Genomic DNA, 15983 nt, shown 5'->3' with positions numbered 1-15983 from the left:
AGAAGCCAGCTCAACAAATAACTAGACTGGAGGATATCAAGGGAATGGCTCGGAGATAGCTTAATGGCTTTGTAGCACTTATATATTTTTCATAGATTCATAGAATGGTTACAGCACTGGAGGTCATTCAGTCTGTGCCAGCTCCCTGCAACAGCAACTCTCAGTCATACTCTTCTCTGCCTTTTCCCTGTAACCCTGCAATTTCTTTCCTATTCAGAAAATTAACCAGCTCTTTTTTGAAGGTCCAATCTACAATGTCTCTCCACACTCTCAGGAATTGCATTCCAGATCCTGGCCACTTGCTGCATAAAAAAAGTTTTTCCTCATGTCACCATTGCTTCTTTTACCAACTATCTTAAATCAGTATCCTCTGGTTCTTGATCCATCTGACAACATAAACCATTTCTCCCTAGTTCCTCTTAAGTTTGAGCAACTCTATCAAATCTCCTCTTAAATCTTTTCTCCAAGAAGAGTAGTCCTAGCTTTTCCAAACTATCCATGTAAATAAAATTCTTCATCCCTGGGAATCATTCTTGTGAATCTTTTCTTCATCCTCTCTAATGCCTTCATATTGTGCCTATAGTGTGGTGCCCTGAAGTGGACACAATACTCCATTTGAGGCTGAACTAGTGTTTTATTCAGGTTTATAATAACAACCTTGCTTTTGTACTCAAAGCTCAGCATCCTCTATGCTTTATTTTCTCAACCTGGCCGACTACCTTCAATGATTTGTGCACAAATCTCAACTGCCCAACTCCCCAGTCATGGCCCCTCTGCTCCTACAACTCCTTTAGGCCTTTATTTTATACTGTGTCTCCATGTTCTTCCTACAAAAATGAATCGCTTCATTTTTCTCTGCACTAAATACACTTTTCCGCTCATTCCACCAGCCTGTCTTGGGGGAGAATTTTCTCCCATCGGGTGGGTCGGTCAGGAGCAGGTGCGGAACTTATTGCCGCCCGCGCCGCCATTTTATGCGGGCGGGCACAATTAAGGCCCACCCAGCGTGAAACACGGCTCCCGAGGACAGCGGGAGTGGGCGGGCGGTGGCGGGACTGCAATGGCTGCCACGTCCAAGGGCGACCCGGCGGACTGTTTAAAGACCACTCCTACAGCCTTGCAAAGGCTGTGAACCATGGCCAGCAGAAGGGCTCTCCAGAGTGCTGCTGGTGAGCAGGCCAGGCAGCAGGGCAGGTCAGCAAGGCACTGTGCCCCTCACTTTTTGGACGTGCCTTGCTGCCCTCCTCGAGGAGGTGGCAGCACGGCGTGAGATCCTCGTTCCCAGGGACGGGAGGAGGAGGCCTCTCCCCATGACCAAAGGTGCCTGGGAGGAGGTGGCAGAGATCATGAGTTCACACGATGTGGTGCGACCTCTTGTGCTCAGGAAGGGTGAGTACCATGTTGGCATGGGTCACTTAACACAGCAGTTAGGCTTCCCACCTTCCCCCAACTCAATGTAGTTACAGCATTGAATCATTCACGGCATTCACTGGGTGGGCCATCATTTATTGCCTATGCCTAGTTCACCCTGAGAGGGTTGTGCTGAGATGGGTTCTGCACCCACAGCATGTGTTAGACTGACACCCAGAGTACTGTTTGGGGGCCACTTCAAGGATCTGCACCTAGGCGCAGTCCTGGAACTCCAAAATATGTCATAGTCAGGCTGCTGACATGCTGGGAGGGGAGATTCCAGCTGGCGGGGCACCCATCCATCTGCTGCCCTTGGCGTTCCATGCGCTTGTGTGCCCTTGCTTTGCAAGGTTAGACCGTGTGGTGGCAAATGTGATGGAGGCAGCATGTGGGCAAGGGGGGTCAGCTCTGGCTTCTTGGTGTGAATGTGCGACAGCTCCAGGATCATGATTCACTGGAGTCCTGCAATGTTTCACTCAGGTGGGGGTGGCAGGGCTGCAATGGCAATCCAGGTACAGGGTGGACTAATCAACCCTCCTCTCTCCTTTTCAGGAGAAGACCACACACAATAACGCAGAGCGGATGCGGACTGGTGGAGGCCGGGTTCAGCTGGCGATTATAGCCAGATACGAGGAGGCGATGGAGCTGGAGAGGCGCCATGCGCCCAGGTCCACCGGTGGCGGTGAGGCTGGGGTGCCGGGGGAGGTAAGAGTGCCTTGCACTGAGGTCACCATGTGTGTCCCTGCAACCATTCCACTGACTGTTGAATGTTTAGTGATTTAAGCTTCCAACATGGGTTTCCCATTGATTATGGGAGGATGAGTGCATACTGATCTGGGGGCCAGGCATGCACATTGACATTGTCTCAGCTTGAACTAATCAAATGTTCTTCGTCTCAGCATCACCAGAGCAGGCCCGGGACGAGGAGGCAGAGGAGGCCTCTGACACCTGAGGGCCCAGAAGAATTACAAGCACCCGCGTCACACCATCTCTGCCTGGCAGGCACCAGCGCAGATACTAGTACCTTGGTGGGGATTAGAACATTGGCTAGTGTCCCGGGGCACAGCAGTGAGGACGCTTCACACTCGCTTGAGGTGCAGGTGGAGAGAGAGAGGGTGCCCATGGCACTGGCAGTCAGAGGACTCTTGGGGACCAGGCATATGCTCAGTTGATGGCTGATGATGTGTCTCTGGAGTCGTCCCTGAGGCAGCAGATGCTGGAAGTCAGCAGGAGGACCAGGCAGAGATACATGAGGCTATGCATTGCATGGTCTCCGTGCTGGAGGAGTCCATGTGGAGTATCAGCAATGTATTGACCCTCATGGCCGAGCACAATGCTTCCTCCATGGAGAGAGTGGCGACTCTCATGGAGAGGCTCCTCCAGAAGAACAATCAGGGCTTCCTGGGGATGCGCTCGGACCAGCAAGCCCTCACAGCAGCATTGACCTCAGCTGGTCAGTGCCAGTGTGGGAGATGGATTGTGCACCAAGTATCCCAGCTGGTGCTCATCCATCAATCGTGAGCAGGGAGGTCCGAAGCAACCTCACATTGGCGCAGCAGCTGCCTGTCGTCGCTGCGAGCTCCTCTCAGGGTGCTCCGGATGAGGGTAGCAGCTCCTCCGCCCCTCTGCCAGTGACCGAGGAATCCGATGAGGCTGTAGCGACTGGGGAGGTGCCAGCTGTGCCACTGGCCTCTTCCTCCCAGTTGGGGCCATCAAAGGATCCACGGGCCAGAGGACGCCTGCCAAGGTCATTGAAGCCAACAGGACGGCACAGTGAGCAGGCTGTCTCAGATGCCAGCACCAGCGAGGGGAGAGCATCCAGATGTAGCACCTGAAAACGTAAACTTAAGGCATCTTAGGCACACCACCGGCTTCTCACTGGTGGTTTTATGTTGCCCCACTATTAGTTGATTATAATTTGGTGTGATGCTCAACACCTTTGAATTAAGTTTCTTTTCTGTTTTATTTTGTGAATTCATTAAATGCTTCATTCGTGAACAAGGCTCAGGGTGATCCCTTACTTCTGCAGGTGGACAGGAACCCATGATGTTATGAGTGACTTGTTTGTCATTGAGCTTTATTAACAAGGTACATAGTTAATGTTCCTAACCAGGCAGATATTGCTCTCAGGTATAGAGTTTGGAACCTGCAGCCTGGCGTGTGTTGAAGGTTGATCTGTGGGGGGCTAGCTGAAGGTTTGTTGGATTAAAAACTCCCAGATGTCCCTGCCTCCCTGGAGGTTGCCTGGGTCAGCATCTATCCCCTGTGTTCTCCTGCACGTGCTCATCCTTGGTCTCACTACTGGACTCATCACGTGCAGCTGGAGCATCTATGTCTACATCATCTTCTTCCACTGTGTTCCCCTTTTACAGCACCAGATTGTGGAGAGCGCAGCATGTAACCACCATTAGCGACACACGATCTGGGGGGTACTGGAGTGCATCCCCTGAATGGTCCAGGCAGCGGGAGTGCATCTTGAGAAGACCAATGGTTCTCTCCACCACAGCCCTTGTGGAGTCATGGCTTCTATTGTACCGCTGCTCAGCCTCTGCACTTAGATGGCAGAGAGGCGTCATGAGCCACCTTTTGAGGGGATAGACCTTGTCACCCAGCAGCCATCCATCCAGCCGGGCTGGAGCACTGAAGAGCCCTGGCACCTGGGAGTGTCTGAGGATGTAGGCGTTATGGGAGCTGCGTGGGTACCTAGCACAGACGTGTAGAATCTGCATCCTGTGATCACACACTATCTGCACGTTCAAAGAGTGAAATCCCTCTCTGTTGACGAAGGCACCCGGCTCACCCGCTGGCACCTTGATGGTCACATGTGTACAGTCTATTGTACCCTGGACACGGGGGAAGCCAGCAATCGCTGCAAAGCCTCTGGCTCACTCTGTCTGGCTGGCCTCATCCCAGCCGTAGTGAAAGAAAGTCTAACGCATGCCTGAAGAGAGCATGTGTCACCTGATTGACACAAGTGTGGACAGCTGACTGGGAGATTCCGCATAGCTCACCCACCGACCCCTGGAAAGAGCTGGAGGCTTAGAAGTTGAGGGCAGCTGTGGCCTTCAACACCACTGGCATGGGGTGCCCACCCACACAGTTGGCGCAGATCTCAGGGCCTATCATCTGACAGATGGAGGTCACTGTCTCCCTTGAGAGACAGAGCCTCCTTTGGCATTGCACCTCAGACATATTGAGGTAGCTGCATCACCGCCTGTAAACCCTGGCAGCAGGACAGTGGCATCTTCTGCGGCCCCTTCCGCCCTGCACTTCCCATTGGCCCTGCGCCCCTTGTGCCTGCGTCTGTTCTCCCAAAGGTGGCTCCCCTGGAGGCTGAATATGGACTCCTGGCCTCCTCCCCCTTCTGGCCCTCACATCCCCCTCAGAGGAGGTGCCTCCAGTGGAGAGCACAACTCCCATTCCCAGGGTACGGGAAGGCTTCCTGAAACCAGCAAGGCCCCAAGAATGATGTTTATTCCAGAGTCCTGACCTGAAGCCGGTTACTCCTGTCCAAGCAGCTGTGAGGAGATTTGAAGTTTTCCTGCTCTCACAGACAAGGAGTTAAATGTCTACCAAAGACCACTCGCGACCCCACTCACCCCTCTTATCCCGTCCGTGGATGAGGTTCATAAAAATATGGCCTACCCGTCTGCCCGTTGCACCCATGCGATGATCTGAAATTGCACGGGCCCCTGAAAAATCGCCGTTGATTAGTGGCTCAAGGACCTGAAATGGCCCGTTAATCAATGGCGTGCTTGCCCACCAAAATATCGCAATGGCGCGCGGTGACGTCAGGATGCACGCTCGATGTCACTGCGCGTCATTTTACGCCCGCCCCCCCCCCCGCATGCCAAGGAGAAAATTCTGCTCTTGGAGTTTAAGACTATTTTCCTCTCAGTGCACAATAGTTCCAAGTTTTGTGTCACCTGTAAATTTTGAGGTTGGGCCCTCTAGAAGCTTAGGGCCTTAATATATAAATCAAGAAAAGCATCCGTCCCCAATATTCCTTCCTCCAGTCTGAAAAATGACTGTTTCGCACTACATTCTCTTTCCTGTCACTCAACCAATTTTGTAACTATGTTGCTACCATCCCTTTTATTCCATGGGCTCTGACTTTGTGGTTTGGAAGTCATTGTACGCCACGTCAACTGCATGATCCTCATAACCCATATTTGTCCAAATGACTCTTAATTTTGTCTCCAATTATTATTTTTAACAGCTTTCCTACCACCAAGGTTAAACTGAACTTATCCTTGCACCCTTTTTTGAGCAATTGGCTACAACATATGTAATTGTCCTGTTCACTCTTATCATCCCTGTATCTGTGCAGGATTGGAAGATTATGGCCAGTGCTTCCCTCAGTATCCTTGGACACATCTCATCTGGTCTTGGTGACTTAACATCCTCTATTTGTAAACCCCCCTTTAGGTACCTAATTGGTCTCACTCCTCCTTTACCAACCATTTATATACCTCTATAAAATACTTTCCATTCATCTTATCTGCCAATCTCTTCTCACATTCTCACTTTGTTTCTCTCAGTTGCTTTTTCACTTCTCCTCAATCTTCTGTATTCAGCCTGGTTCTCAATTGTATTATTCACTTGACATCTGTCCTATGTACCCTTTTTCGGCATCATCTTACTCTCTATCTCTTTCATCAGCCAGGGAAACGGACTTGTTTGCCTTACCTTTCTCTCTCATGGGAATGTACCATGACTGTACCCAAGCCATCTCCTCTTTAAAAGCAGCCTTAATTCCATTAGTTTTGTCTGCCAAACTTCCATTCCATTTACCAGATCTGTTCTCACCCCTTTCAAGTTGACCCTCCCCCAATTTATTATTTTTACTCTGGATTGCTCCTTGTCCATAAGACCATAAGACATTGGAGCAGAAATTAGGCCATTCGGCCCATCGAGTCTGCTCCGCCATTCAATCATGGCTGATAAGTTTCTCTACCCCATTCTCCCGCCTTCTCCTCGTAACCTTTGATTCCCTTACCAATCAAGAACCTATCTAGCTTGGTATCTATCTCCATAGCCAACCTAAACCTTATGACACTATGATCACTGTGCCCCCGCTGACGTTTTATTCACTTGACCCACCACATTCACAGAACCAATCCAGCAATGCCTCCTTCCTTTCGGACTGAAAATATAGTGACATAGAAAATTCTCCTGAACACATTCTAGAAACTCTTGCCCCTCCATACTATTACTATCCCAGTCTATAGATTAGGATAACTAAAATACCCTATAACTAACCTATAATTCTTGCACCTCACTCTAATTTCCTTGCAGATTTGTTCCTTTCTACCTTCCCCACTAGTTAATGGTCTGTGATATACACCCAGTGATGTAATGATATCTCTATTGTTTCTTAGCTCTAACCAAATAGTTTCTGTGTTTGACCCTCTAGGATGCTCATTCTCTCCAGCACTAAAATATTCTCCTCAATCAATGCTGCCACCTCTCCTCTCTTTCCTGATCACCTTGCATCCAGGAATATTTAAGACTCAGTACTGCCCTTTTTAAGCCAGCTTTCATTTATCACCAGAAGATCATATTTTCACGTGGCTACCTGCACCTGCAGCTCACCAACCTTATTTACCACAATCCGCACGTCAACACAAACACATTAAATCTAATTTAGACTTTATTACATTTCCTCTTACTCTTTTCAGGTTAGGCCTATACCCACTGGCGTTTGGAAGAATGAAAGGTGATCTTATTGAAACATAAAAGATCCCTGAGGGGATAGGATAGGGTGGATACCGTAAAGGGTGTTTCCTCTTGTGGAGGAGACTAGAACTAGGGGGCACCGTTTAAGAACAAGAGGTCTTCATTTTAAAATGGAGACGAGAATTTTCTTCTCCTTGAGTCATTAGTCTGTGGAATTCTCTAGCCCAGAAAGCAGTGGACGCGGGATCATTGAATTCATTTAAGGCCGAGTTAGATATATCTTTCACAGACAAGGGAGTGAAGCATTATAGGGGGAAGACAGGAAGGTGGAGTTAAGGCCACAACCAGATCAGCCATGATTTTATCGAATGGCAGAACAGACTTGAAGGGCAGACTGGCCTCCTCCTGCCCCTAAGTTCTTATGTTTTACAGGGAGATACAAATTGACACTGAGCCAAAGGAAGAGATATTAAACGTGGTAGCTTAAAGTTCTGAGTTGAATAGGATGCCAAAGTTAGAAAAAGTCTCATTCAGTTTAAAACAACGATTGGGAAGTGGGATTGAATCAGTGGTTAGGGAACAAAAGATGGAGGCTACAATCAGCCTTATGTCTAACTAGAGGAAGTTATGGTTCATCCACAACTGGATATTACAATGAGTAGGAGCAGTGGAGGAGTCAAAGATGCGGTGGAGAAGTAGAGCTGGGTGTTGTCAGCATGTGTGGGGAAGCTGAAGCCATGCCTAAAGGACATGTTGCTAAAGGACAGCACATAAAGGAGGACAGTTAGATCCTTGAGACTCCAGAAGCAATGGACATTTTACAGAGTGTAAATTTGTCAACACTTGATTCCAAGGCTGCAACAGTTATTTCAAGGTATTTAGTTAATAAAACTAATAATCCCTCCCCTTAAATGCAGGACAGAAGAAATACAATAAAATGATCCATTTCATAGAGTGATTCACTGTGCTACTTATGTATTTTTCGACATGTATTTTGGCTGTTTAGGAATTTTACCAAGGCTACATTCTGAGGTAAATGATTCTTCAGAAGATTTAAGTGCAATGTGATCAGACTACCTGACCTAGAGACAGGAATTAACCTTTTTTAAAAAAAAAATCAGACTGTTACAAGTCGAGTTTTATCTTACTGTGCAAGTTTCAGTTGAGGGAATTGGTGATATGTGGACATCCCAAACTACAGACCACCCTATAAATCACCTTTCTTCAGTCTTCTACGCTTACACATGTCAGCTGACTATTCAGACATAGGGGCATCCCATGAGATGTACAGTTTTAACAAAGGTCGGTGTACTTCAAACAGGAGTGGGAACATTTGCTAATGCTATTTTCCCTTTTTCCCCATCAGAGGCTAAATGGTAGCAACCAAGTTTATGATTGGATCAATCCTTGTTCATATGACTAAACAATGATTTTACCAACTTAACTGTGTGGGAAGTTTCCCATTAGCCCAATCATAAAAAAAAACTTTACAGCTGATATTTAATTACAAGGCAGCAATAAAAAACAATTAAATAGTTTTATATTTGCCAACTAGCATTTGGAGTGCCTTTAGCTTATCAGGAGAGTTAAATAATACTAGATCATATACGTATTACCTCAACATGGACAACGGCTTTGGAAATGCAAGAACTGTTCCTTTCTAATGAAGTCATAAAATTGCTGCATTTGAAACAAATGTTCAGATTTTAAATTCAATGGTATTTGGCTCACTTGCCAGATTTCCAACCCACAACCTTTGTCAAAACATGATAAGCACCAAGCCTTCCTTGTATTATTTAATAAGGGACAGAGTATTATAATCAATTTTTAAAAAATATTTATAACATTGCATTGGAATGGCCTTATTGCTACCCTCGAGGAGTAGACAAATTTGATATGAACTTACCAGGCTTCACAAAAAATTGCTGGAAACAAATCTTCAAGTATATTAAGAGCAAAACTGAACAGCATTGAAATTGTACGTTATGAAGGAGTGCTGCTGAATAAGTTGCGATTTTGAAGGTACTAATCAAAGCTGATTGACTAAAATATTGAATGTTAAAAACAGGTATATTCAGACTGTATATCATTTAATGTTAAAGAAATCAACAGTTCAGATAAAACTTCCCCGTGTATCCAAGAAACGTGATTGCAACCTTTTGAAAATGGTCACTTTCTGCAATTATGTACATTTTTATTGGATGAATCCTGTTATGTAGATAGGTACAAGCTTCATCTTAGTGATGGAATTTCTTGCTCGTGTCCTTAGCGTAGTCCAGCAACATCTGGCAAGGTGTGAACTCAATGCCATAAACACTTTCATATTTTTTCATCTTATCAACCAGTTTGTTTGCTCCATAGGCATCCAAAAATTTGAATGGTCCTAAAGTGGATGAAACCCCATTAAAAATTAATTTGATTCTGAATGAATTACTGTATATAATACTGCAAAACTGATTCCTGTTTTATATATTGCAAATATTTGGCTACTATAGTGATAATATTGTCTCTTATCAGCGAGACTTATTTCACACAATTGGGGGCGTTGACCATCTTTTTTACATGATTCATTCAAATGCATCACTGGGTCAGAACAGCTACGATAAATCAAACTGTATATTCAAAATTTCTCATCCAGCTAAATATAAACTCTATGACCAGTTAAATACACAGTCCCAGCAGTACTTGCACCCAATTAAAAAAAAAATTGCTTTGGGAGGGAGCATATTCACTAATTGAAATTGTGGTTAATTGTGTAGGTGGTGGTCTTGTGGCACAGTGGGTCAAAAGTCCTGTGGGCCAAAAGCTCCAGGTTCAAGTCTCACTCCACAACTTGATGGCTAAGGAAGGTATGTTCATAATGTGGCTAAACAGGTTGATTATCAACTTGTAAATCCTTCCAACATACACCAATGGCAGGTGATAAGAGGAGAGATTCCTGGTCACCCATGTGATGTAAAGAAAACTGGAACCTCTACCATCACCATTCATAGCTCAGGACTACAGCATGCATATAAAGTGTATGTTGCCACAGCAATGCGGACTCCTTGGGGGCTGGTTGACTCAGTTGGCTGGGCAGCTGGTGTGGATCAGACTGGTGCCAAAAGCATAGGTTTGATTCCCAGTTCTGACTGGGAGGATTCGGGACCTGCCTCCTTGCTCCACCTGTGGTGGAGGTCACAGTGCTGTGGGTCGGACCTGCCTTTGGGCAGAGAACTGAAATAGAAAAAGGAACGTGTAGAGTATACTTCCACTCCTCCCAAAGCAAATCAAAAAACATTATTTTCCTCTTCTCCCCACAACTAAATTCAATTTTCACTCTTCTGAATCGTAGAGTTCAACGGGTGCCAGGTTTAGTCAGTGCCTCACTCAAGTAACTCAGATTTACTTCAGTCTAGATATTGTCAGCAACTTATTCAACCACAGGATCTCCACTGCCACACCCAATCTGTTCTCTCCCATTCCATACTTATACAAATGTTGCTAGGGAACAGAAACCAATGGTATGTATCGCTTCACTCGCCAGTATTATTGTAGGGATGCTTTCTTAAAAAAGGACAATGAATAATCTTTTAAATATGTGTTGGAAGTTTTCACTAGTGTTACCAGCATTTCCTACACAGAATGGATGGGAAACATGGCCACACTACACAAGCTGCTCATGCATATTCAGAAAAGTGAGTGGACTCTGCCCAATTAAGTTTCAATTTTTCAGATTTTCCTGTTTACCCATTCTGTTTTCCGCTTCCCGCACTCCCTTCGTGCCCCCTAACTCCATTTAACTTGATGTAATTTGACATTGCCACTGGACTGTCTGCTTTGCTAGAATGATGTCCTAGACAAATCTTTTCCATTTGTTCAACTATTAGATTTTGTGAGAAAGACATTACAAATGGGAACATTTTGTCTCTTGTATTTGTTACTTCACTAACAACTCTACCTCAAACAAATTATGTCAATCAAGGAAAATAGTTACTTCTAACAGAAAAGTAATAAAATTACTGGAATTTGAAGAGAAAAAAAGCACCAAAGGTAAAAAAGTGCTCAATTTTGTACAAATGGTATCCAGCAATTTTAAACTTTGCTTTGAAAAAGTAATCCCTCAGTTAAAATTCCATAGAATTTTCTAACAAAATAAGGTGAACTTACAATTCACTTTGCATCAAATGGGCCATATTTAGCAGACCTTTTTTTTAAAAAAAACTATAAGTTTTCACAGTTCTGGGAAAATAAAATCTTGAATCTTAAATGCTTAAAACAGAGTAGTGGGTCCTTTCAAATTTAACAAATGCTTTACCTCCAAGGCATGGTGGGAACCCTAGGCCAAAAACAGCACCAATATCTCCTTCAACTGGGTCACTTAATATTCCCTCTTGAAGGCACAATACTGCCTCGTTCACAAATCTTGACACCAGTCGCAACTGAATATCTTCATCTGATGAACTGGAAAGGGAGAAAATGAGTCAGTAAATTCTCAACTGCAACAAGATAGTAAGAGGGAAAAATACAGTACTTCAAATGGTTGGTCCAAAGTTTACACGCTGAAAATTCTGGATAATTTTTTTCACAATATCAGAGCAGACTTCATTTCTATGTCCCCACTATTCTCTGTTCTCCATAAGCACACGTGCATGCACACAGTATAAAACATCAGTGCCTGAACATATAGAAACATTGGGCCAAATCTTTCAGTTTCCAGATCGTTGAAGACCAGTTGTATGACTGAAGATGCATGTCAGGACACTGTGGAGGTCCTAATGTGTGGACCTATGTGGGAATTGTCCAGGAAGTATCAATTCTGATGGGTAATTCCCCTGCTCCCTGGAACCCTCCATGAATGTTTTTGACTTGGAGTTAGATTCAGCGAGTTTGGACAGTTCTGCGGTACTTACCTGGATAGTTACCTAGGAAATTTTAGTAGATTAAAACCTAGTCTAACATCTGGGTAACTACATAACTGAGCCCCTGATCACTCATACTAACCCTCCACCGATCTGACCCAACTACATCCCCGACCACCAAACTACACCTCCTGACCCATCTACACTTCTGCTGCCAACCATCTGACTCCCCCTCCTGACCCAACTTGATCACCTGGCAAATACCCACTCACCCACCTCCTCCCCCTACCCGCTTACTCCACCACCCACCTAACCCTACCCACTTACCCACCTCAACACCCCCACCCATGCACTAATATTCAGGCTAAACATTTGAAGTTACCATACGGCAACTAGTGTCATGAAAAAGGGGACACGTCTTGTCTTCCCCCGAGTCTACTTTGCTGTAACGGAATTTCCTGAGGGATGCTGCACTGCACATTTCTGGGAAAGCCGGGCTTGGAAGACCCTGGAAGAAAAGCGGAGCAGTGTCAAGTCGGGGGAATTTTCGATTGCAGCTGCAATCTGATAATCATTGCTGCTGTTTGGAAGATCTGGGCCAGTGCACGAGACTGCTCCATTTGTACCATACGCATTAAAATAGGAAAACAGTATGCTACATGTATGTTTACCCAGGTTACAAACTGCTTAAACATCCACAGAACATTAAACCAGTGAACATTTATGGGTATTTGCATTTAAACAAACTTATTAAAAAATTTACATTCAATAAGAAATCAGCTGAACTTAAGCTAGATGCATTGCAATGTGGTCCAAAGTAGCAATTTGCATTTATATAGCATTATAACATTGTAAAATATCCCAGGTACTTCACAGGAGCATTAGCGTCCAAAAATTGACAGTAAGTCAGGGTTTATTAGAACAGATGTCCAAAAGCTTGGTCAAGGAGGTAGGTTTTAGAGGAGCATCTTAAAGGAGAACAAGGTAGAGAAGCAGAAAGCTTTAGGTTCGGAGTTCTAGAGTTTAGGACCTGGGCGGTTGAAGGTTTCAAGTTGTGAAGAGATTAAAATTAAGGTTGTAGAAGAGGCACAAGGGGCAAGAATTGGAAGTACAGAGCCTAACTGCACATTATAACAGTGACCAATCTGACCTCTAATTTCTGCTTGTTGCAGTGCACAGTCTACAAGATCGTTGCGTGGTTGTGTACACGTGCATTTTAAGAGGGAATGTGGCTTGTGCACAGTCTATTTGTTCTCTGTGGTACATTACAGATTGCTACCCTGATGCGCAATCATGCAGCTTAGAGGGTACACATTGACAAAGTGTAGTGACAATGACTACAATTTACCAAATACTTCACTGGCTGTAGTGTTTTGGGAAATCCTTTGGTTATGAAAGTCGCTATTTAAATGCAAGCCACTTCTTTTTTTCTTTAAACCTTGATCTCCTAATGTGTGATAGAACAGGCCATTCCACTGATCCAGTTATAAATAATGATGACACTTCAAAAGTAATTCATTGGCTGTAAAAGCTTTTTGGGGCATTCAGAGGACATGAAAGTGCTGTATAAATGCAAGCTTCAAAGAGAAGTTAATGGACTATTCGTCAGCCACTTGTTGGTCCAAGTTATCATGAACAACGGAATGGAGTGCTGCATTTGAAGGGTTTGCAAAATATTTTACATTTTACTTACACCTCAAGGTTAGCAGGCAGTTTAAAGCGGCCTAGGATTTCCTTAGCACCTGGATTCAAAGTTTTACCTTTCGCACCTGCCTGGTAAAGGTAGCAACCTTTTCCTGTCTTACGGCCTGAAATTGAAAGAATTAAAATGGAATTTGATTACTTTATTCTGGTACATATGAATCAGAGACCTATAACATACACTTGCTACAGTAACACTTAACTGTTTCAAAGACAAATTTCACAAGTCTTTTATACTTGTCAATAATTTCCCAGAACCAACTTCATCAACCCCTTCATAATCGCCTCACAATCTACTCTTTAAAAAAAGAGAACAAGTCCACCAAGGAATGTGGGTCAGGGTTGGAGGGGGATACTGGGGAGCGGTGAGGTGGTGGTGCCCAGAATTTCCTGCAAAGCTGGGATTAGCAGTTGCGTGGTTAGCAGGAATATGGTTGAAATGATGCTGCGAAATCAACAGTCAGTAAAGGCTTGAGTGAAACCTGGAGATTTGAGTGTGGGCAAAATGTGAAAGATTGTTTCCACTTTTGGAATAATGGAGAACAAGGGGTCAAAGACCGTAGAATGTCACTGGAAGAACCTAGGGGGAACGAGAGAAGCAAGGTTTTGATCAGAAGGCTCTGGGTCCATGAAATGCTTCACAGAGAAAGGTACTCAACTATAGAGACCCAACCCAACCCATATAAAGATGGAGGACTGACCAACATTACACTTTCTTTATCACATTGCAACAAATTTTCTTGGACAATCAAGCAGAGCATTAGGATAAACTGAACACAAGACAAATTAAGGACTGTTGCATAGAATTGTGCTAAATCAGATAAGGGGCAAAATGTGCAAGACTAATATTCACCATACCCCCTGACCTTCCCCTCTCCGATGCTGAACGTTCAGTGCTCAGCAAAGGACTTAGTTTCATACCCTTGCGCCCTCATCTCAATGAATTTCGGGCTTGGCACGATGCTGAACTCTTCTTCCGCCGCCTTCAACTCCGCACTCACTTCTTTGGGCAGGAGTCCTCTCCCCGTTCAACGGATCCTTTTACCCGCCTCCAATATTCTCCCTCCACCTGGACCCCTCCCTCTGGATTCTTACCTTCTCTTGATCTTTTCATTGAGAACTGTCAGTGTGACATCAGTCGTCTCAATTTCTCTGCTCCTCTCACCCACTCTAACCTGTCTCTCTCTGAACTTGCCGCACTCCGTTCTCTCAGGTCCAACCCTGACATTGTCATCAAACCCGCTGACAAGGGTGGTGCTGTTGTTGTCTGGTGCACTGACCTCTACCTCGCGGAGGCTGAGCGTCAACTCGCAGACACTTCCTCCTGCCTCCCTCTGGATCATGACCTCACCACTGAACATCAAGCCATTGTTTCCAGGACTGTTACTGACCTTATCTCCTCTGGAGATCTTCCTTCTGCAGCTTCCAACCTCATAGTCTCCAAACCTCGGACGGCCCACTTCTACCTCCTACAAAAAATCCACAAACAGGACTGTCCCAGCAGACCGATCGTGTCAGCCTGTTCCTGCCCCACGGAACTCATTTCTTGCTATCTTGACTCCATTCTCTCTCCCCTTGTCCAGTCCCTTCCCACCTACATCTGTGATTCCTCTGACACCCTACATCATATCAACAATTTCCAGTTCCCTGGCCCCAACTGCCTCCTCTTCACCATGGACGTCCAATCCCTCTACACCTCCATCCCCCACCAGGATGGTCTGATGGCTCTCCGCTTCTTCCTCGAACAATCCCCATCCACCACTACTCTCCTCCGTCTGGCTGAACTTGTTCTCTCACTGAACAATTTCTCTTTAAACTCCTCTCACTTCCTCCAAATAAAAGGTGTGGCTATGGGTACCTGCATGGGCCCCAGTTATGCCTGTCTCTTTATGGGGTATGTGGAACATTCCTTGTTCCAGTCCTACTCCGGCCCCCTCCCACAACTCTTTCTCCAGTACATCAATGATTGCTTCGCTGCTGCTTCATGCTCTCGTCTGGACCTGGAAAAATTTATTAATTTTGCTTCCAATTTCCACCCCTCCATCATTTTCATATGGTCCATCTCTGACACTTCCCTTCCCTTCCTTTCCTTGACCTCTCTGTCTCAATTTCTGGTGATAGACTGTCCACCTATATTCATTACAAGCCTACCAACTCCCACAGCTACCTCGACTACAGCTCCTCACACCCTGCTTCCTGTAAGGACTCCATCCCATTCTCTCAGTTTCTTCACCTCCGTCACATCTGTTCTGATGATGCCACTTTCAAAAACAGTTCCTCTGACATGTCTTCCTTATTCCTTAACCGAGGTTTTCCACCCACGGTAGTTGACAGGGCCCTCAACCGTGTCCG

At 45.3% G+C, this 15983-nt stretch overlaps 1 protein-coding gene across 1 annotated transcript in view; it reads right to left on the bottom strand.

Moving 5' to 3' along the window:
* Window positions 1-9162: 9162 nt before the first annotated feature.
* LOC144680468 (trifunctional enzyme subunit alpha, mitochondrial-like) overlaps window positions 9163-15983 on the bottom strand; it is a 59268-nt gene continuing 52447 nt past the window's right edge. The window contains exons 18-20 of the mRNA XM_078541442.1: window positions 13624-13738; window positions 11387-11532; window positions 9163-9472 (exon numbers count right to left, since the gene is read on the bottom strand). Coding sequence (XP_078397568.1) covers window positions 9327-9472; window positions 11387-11532; window positions 13624-13738 — 407 coding nt within the window. The 3' untranslated portion in view covers window positions 9163-9326. The remainder of the gene's footprint in view (window positions 9473-11386; window positions 11533-13623; window positions 13739-15983) is intronic.

Source organism: Cetorhinus maximus, chromosome 5 (assembly GCF_964194155.1).
Source record: "Cetorhinus maximus chromosome 5, sCetMax3.hap1.1, whole genome shotgun sequence".
NCBI lineage: Eukaryota > Metazoa > Chordata > Chondrichthyes > Lamniformes > Cetorhinidae > Cetorhinus > Cetorhinus maximus.
The sequence above is the reverse complement of the archived record's forward strand: the minus strand, read 5'-3'. Positions and strand labels throughout refer to the sequence as shown.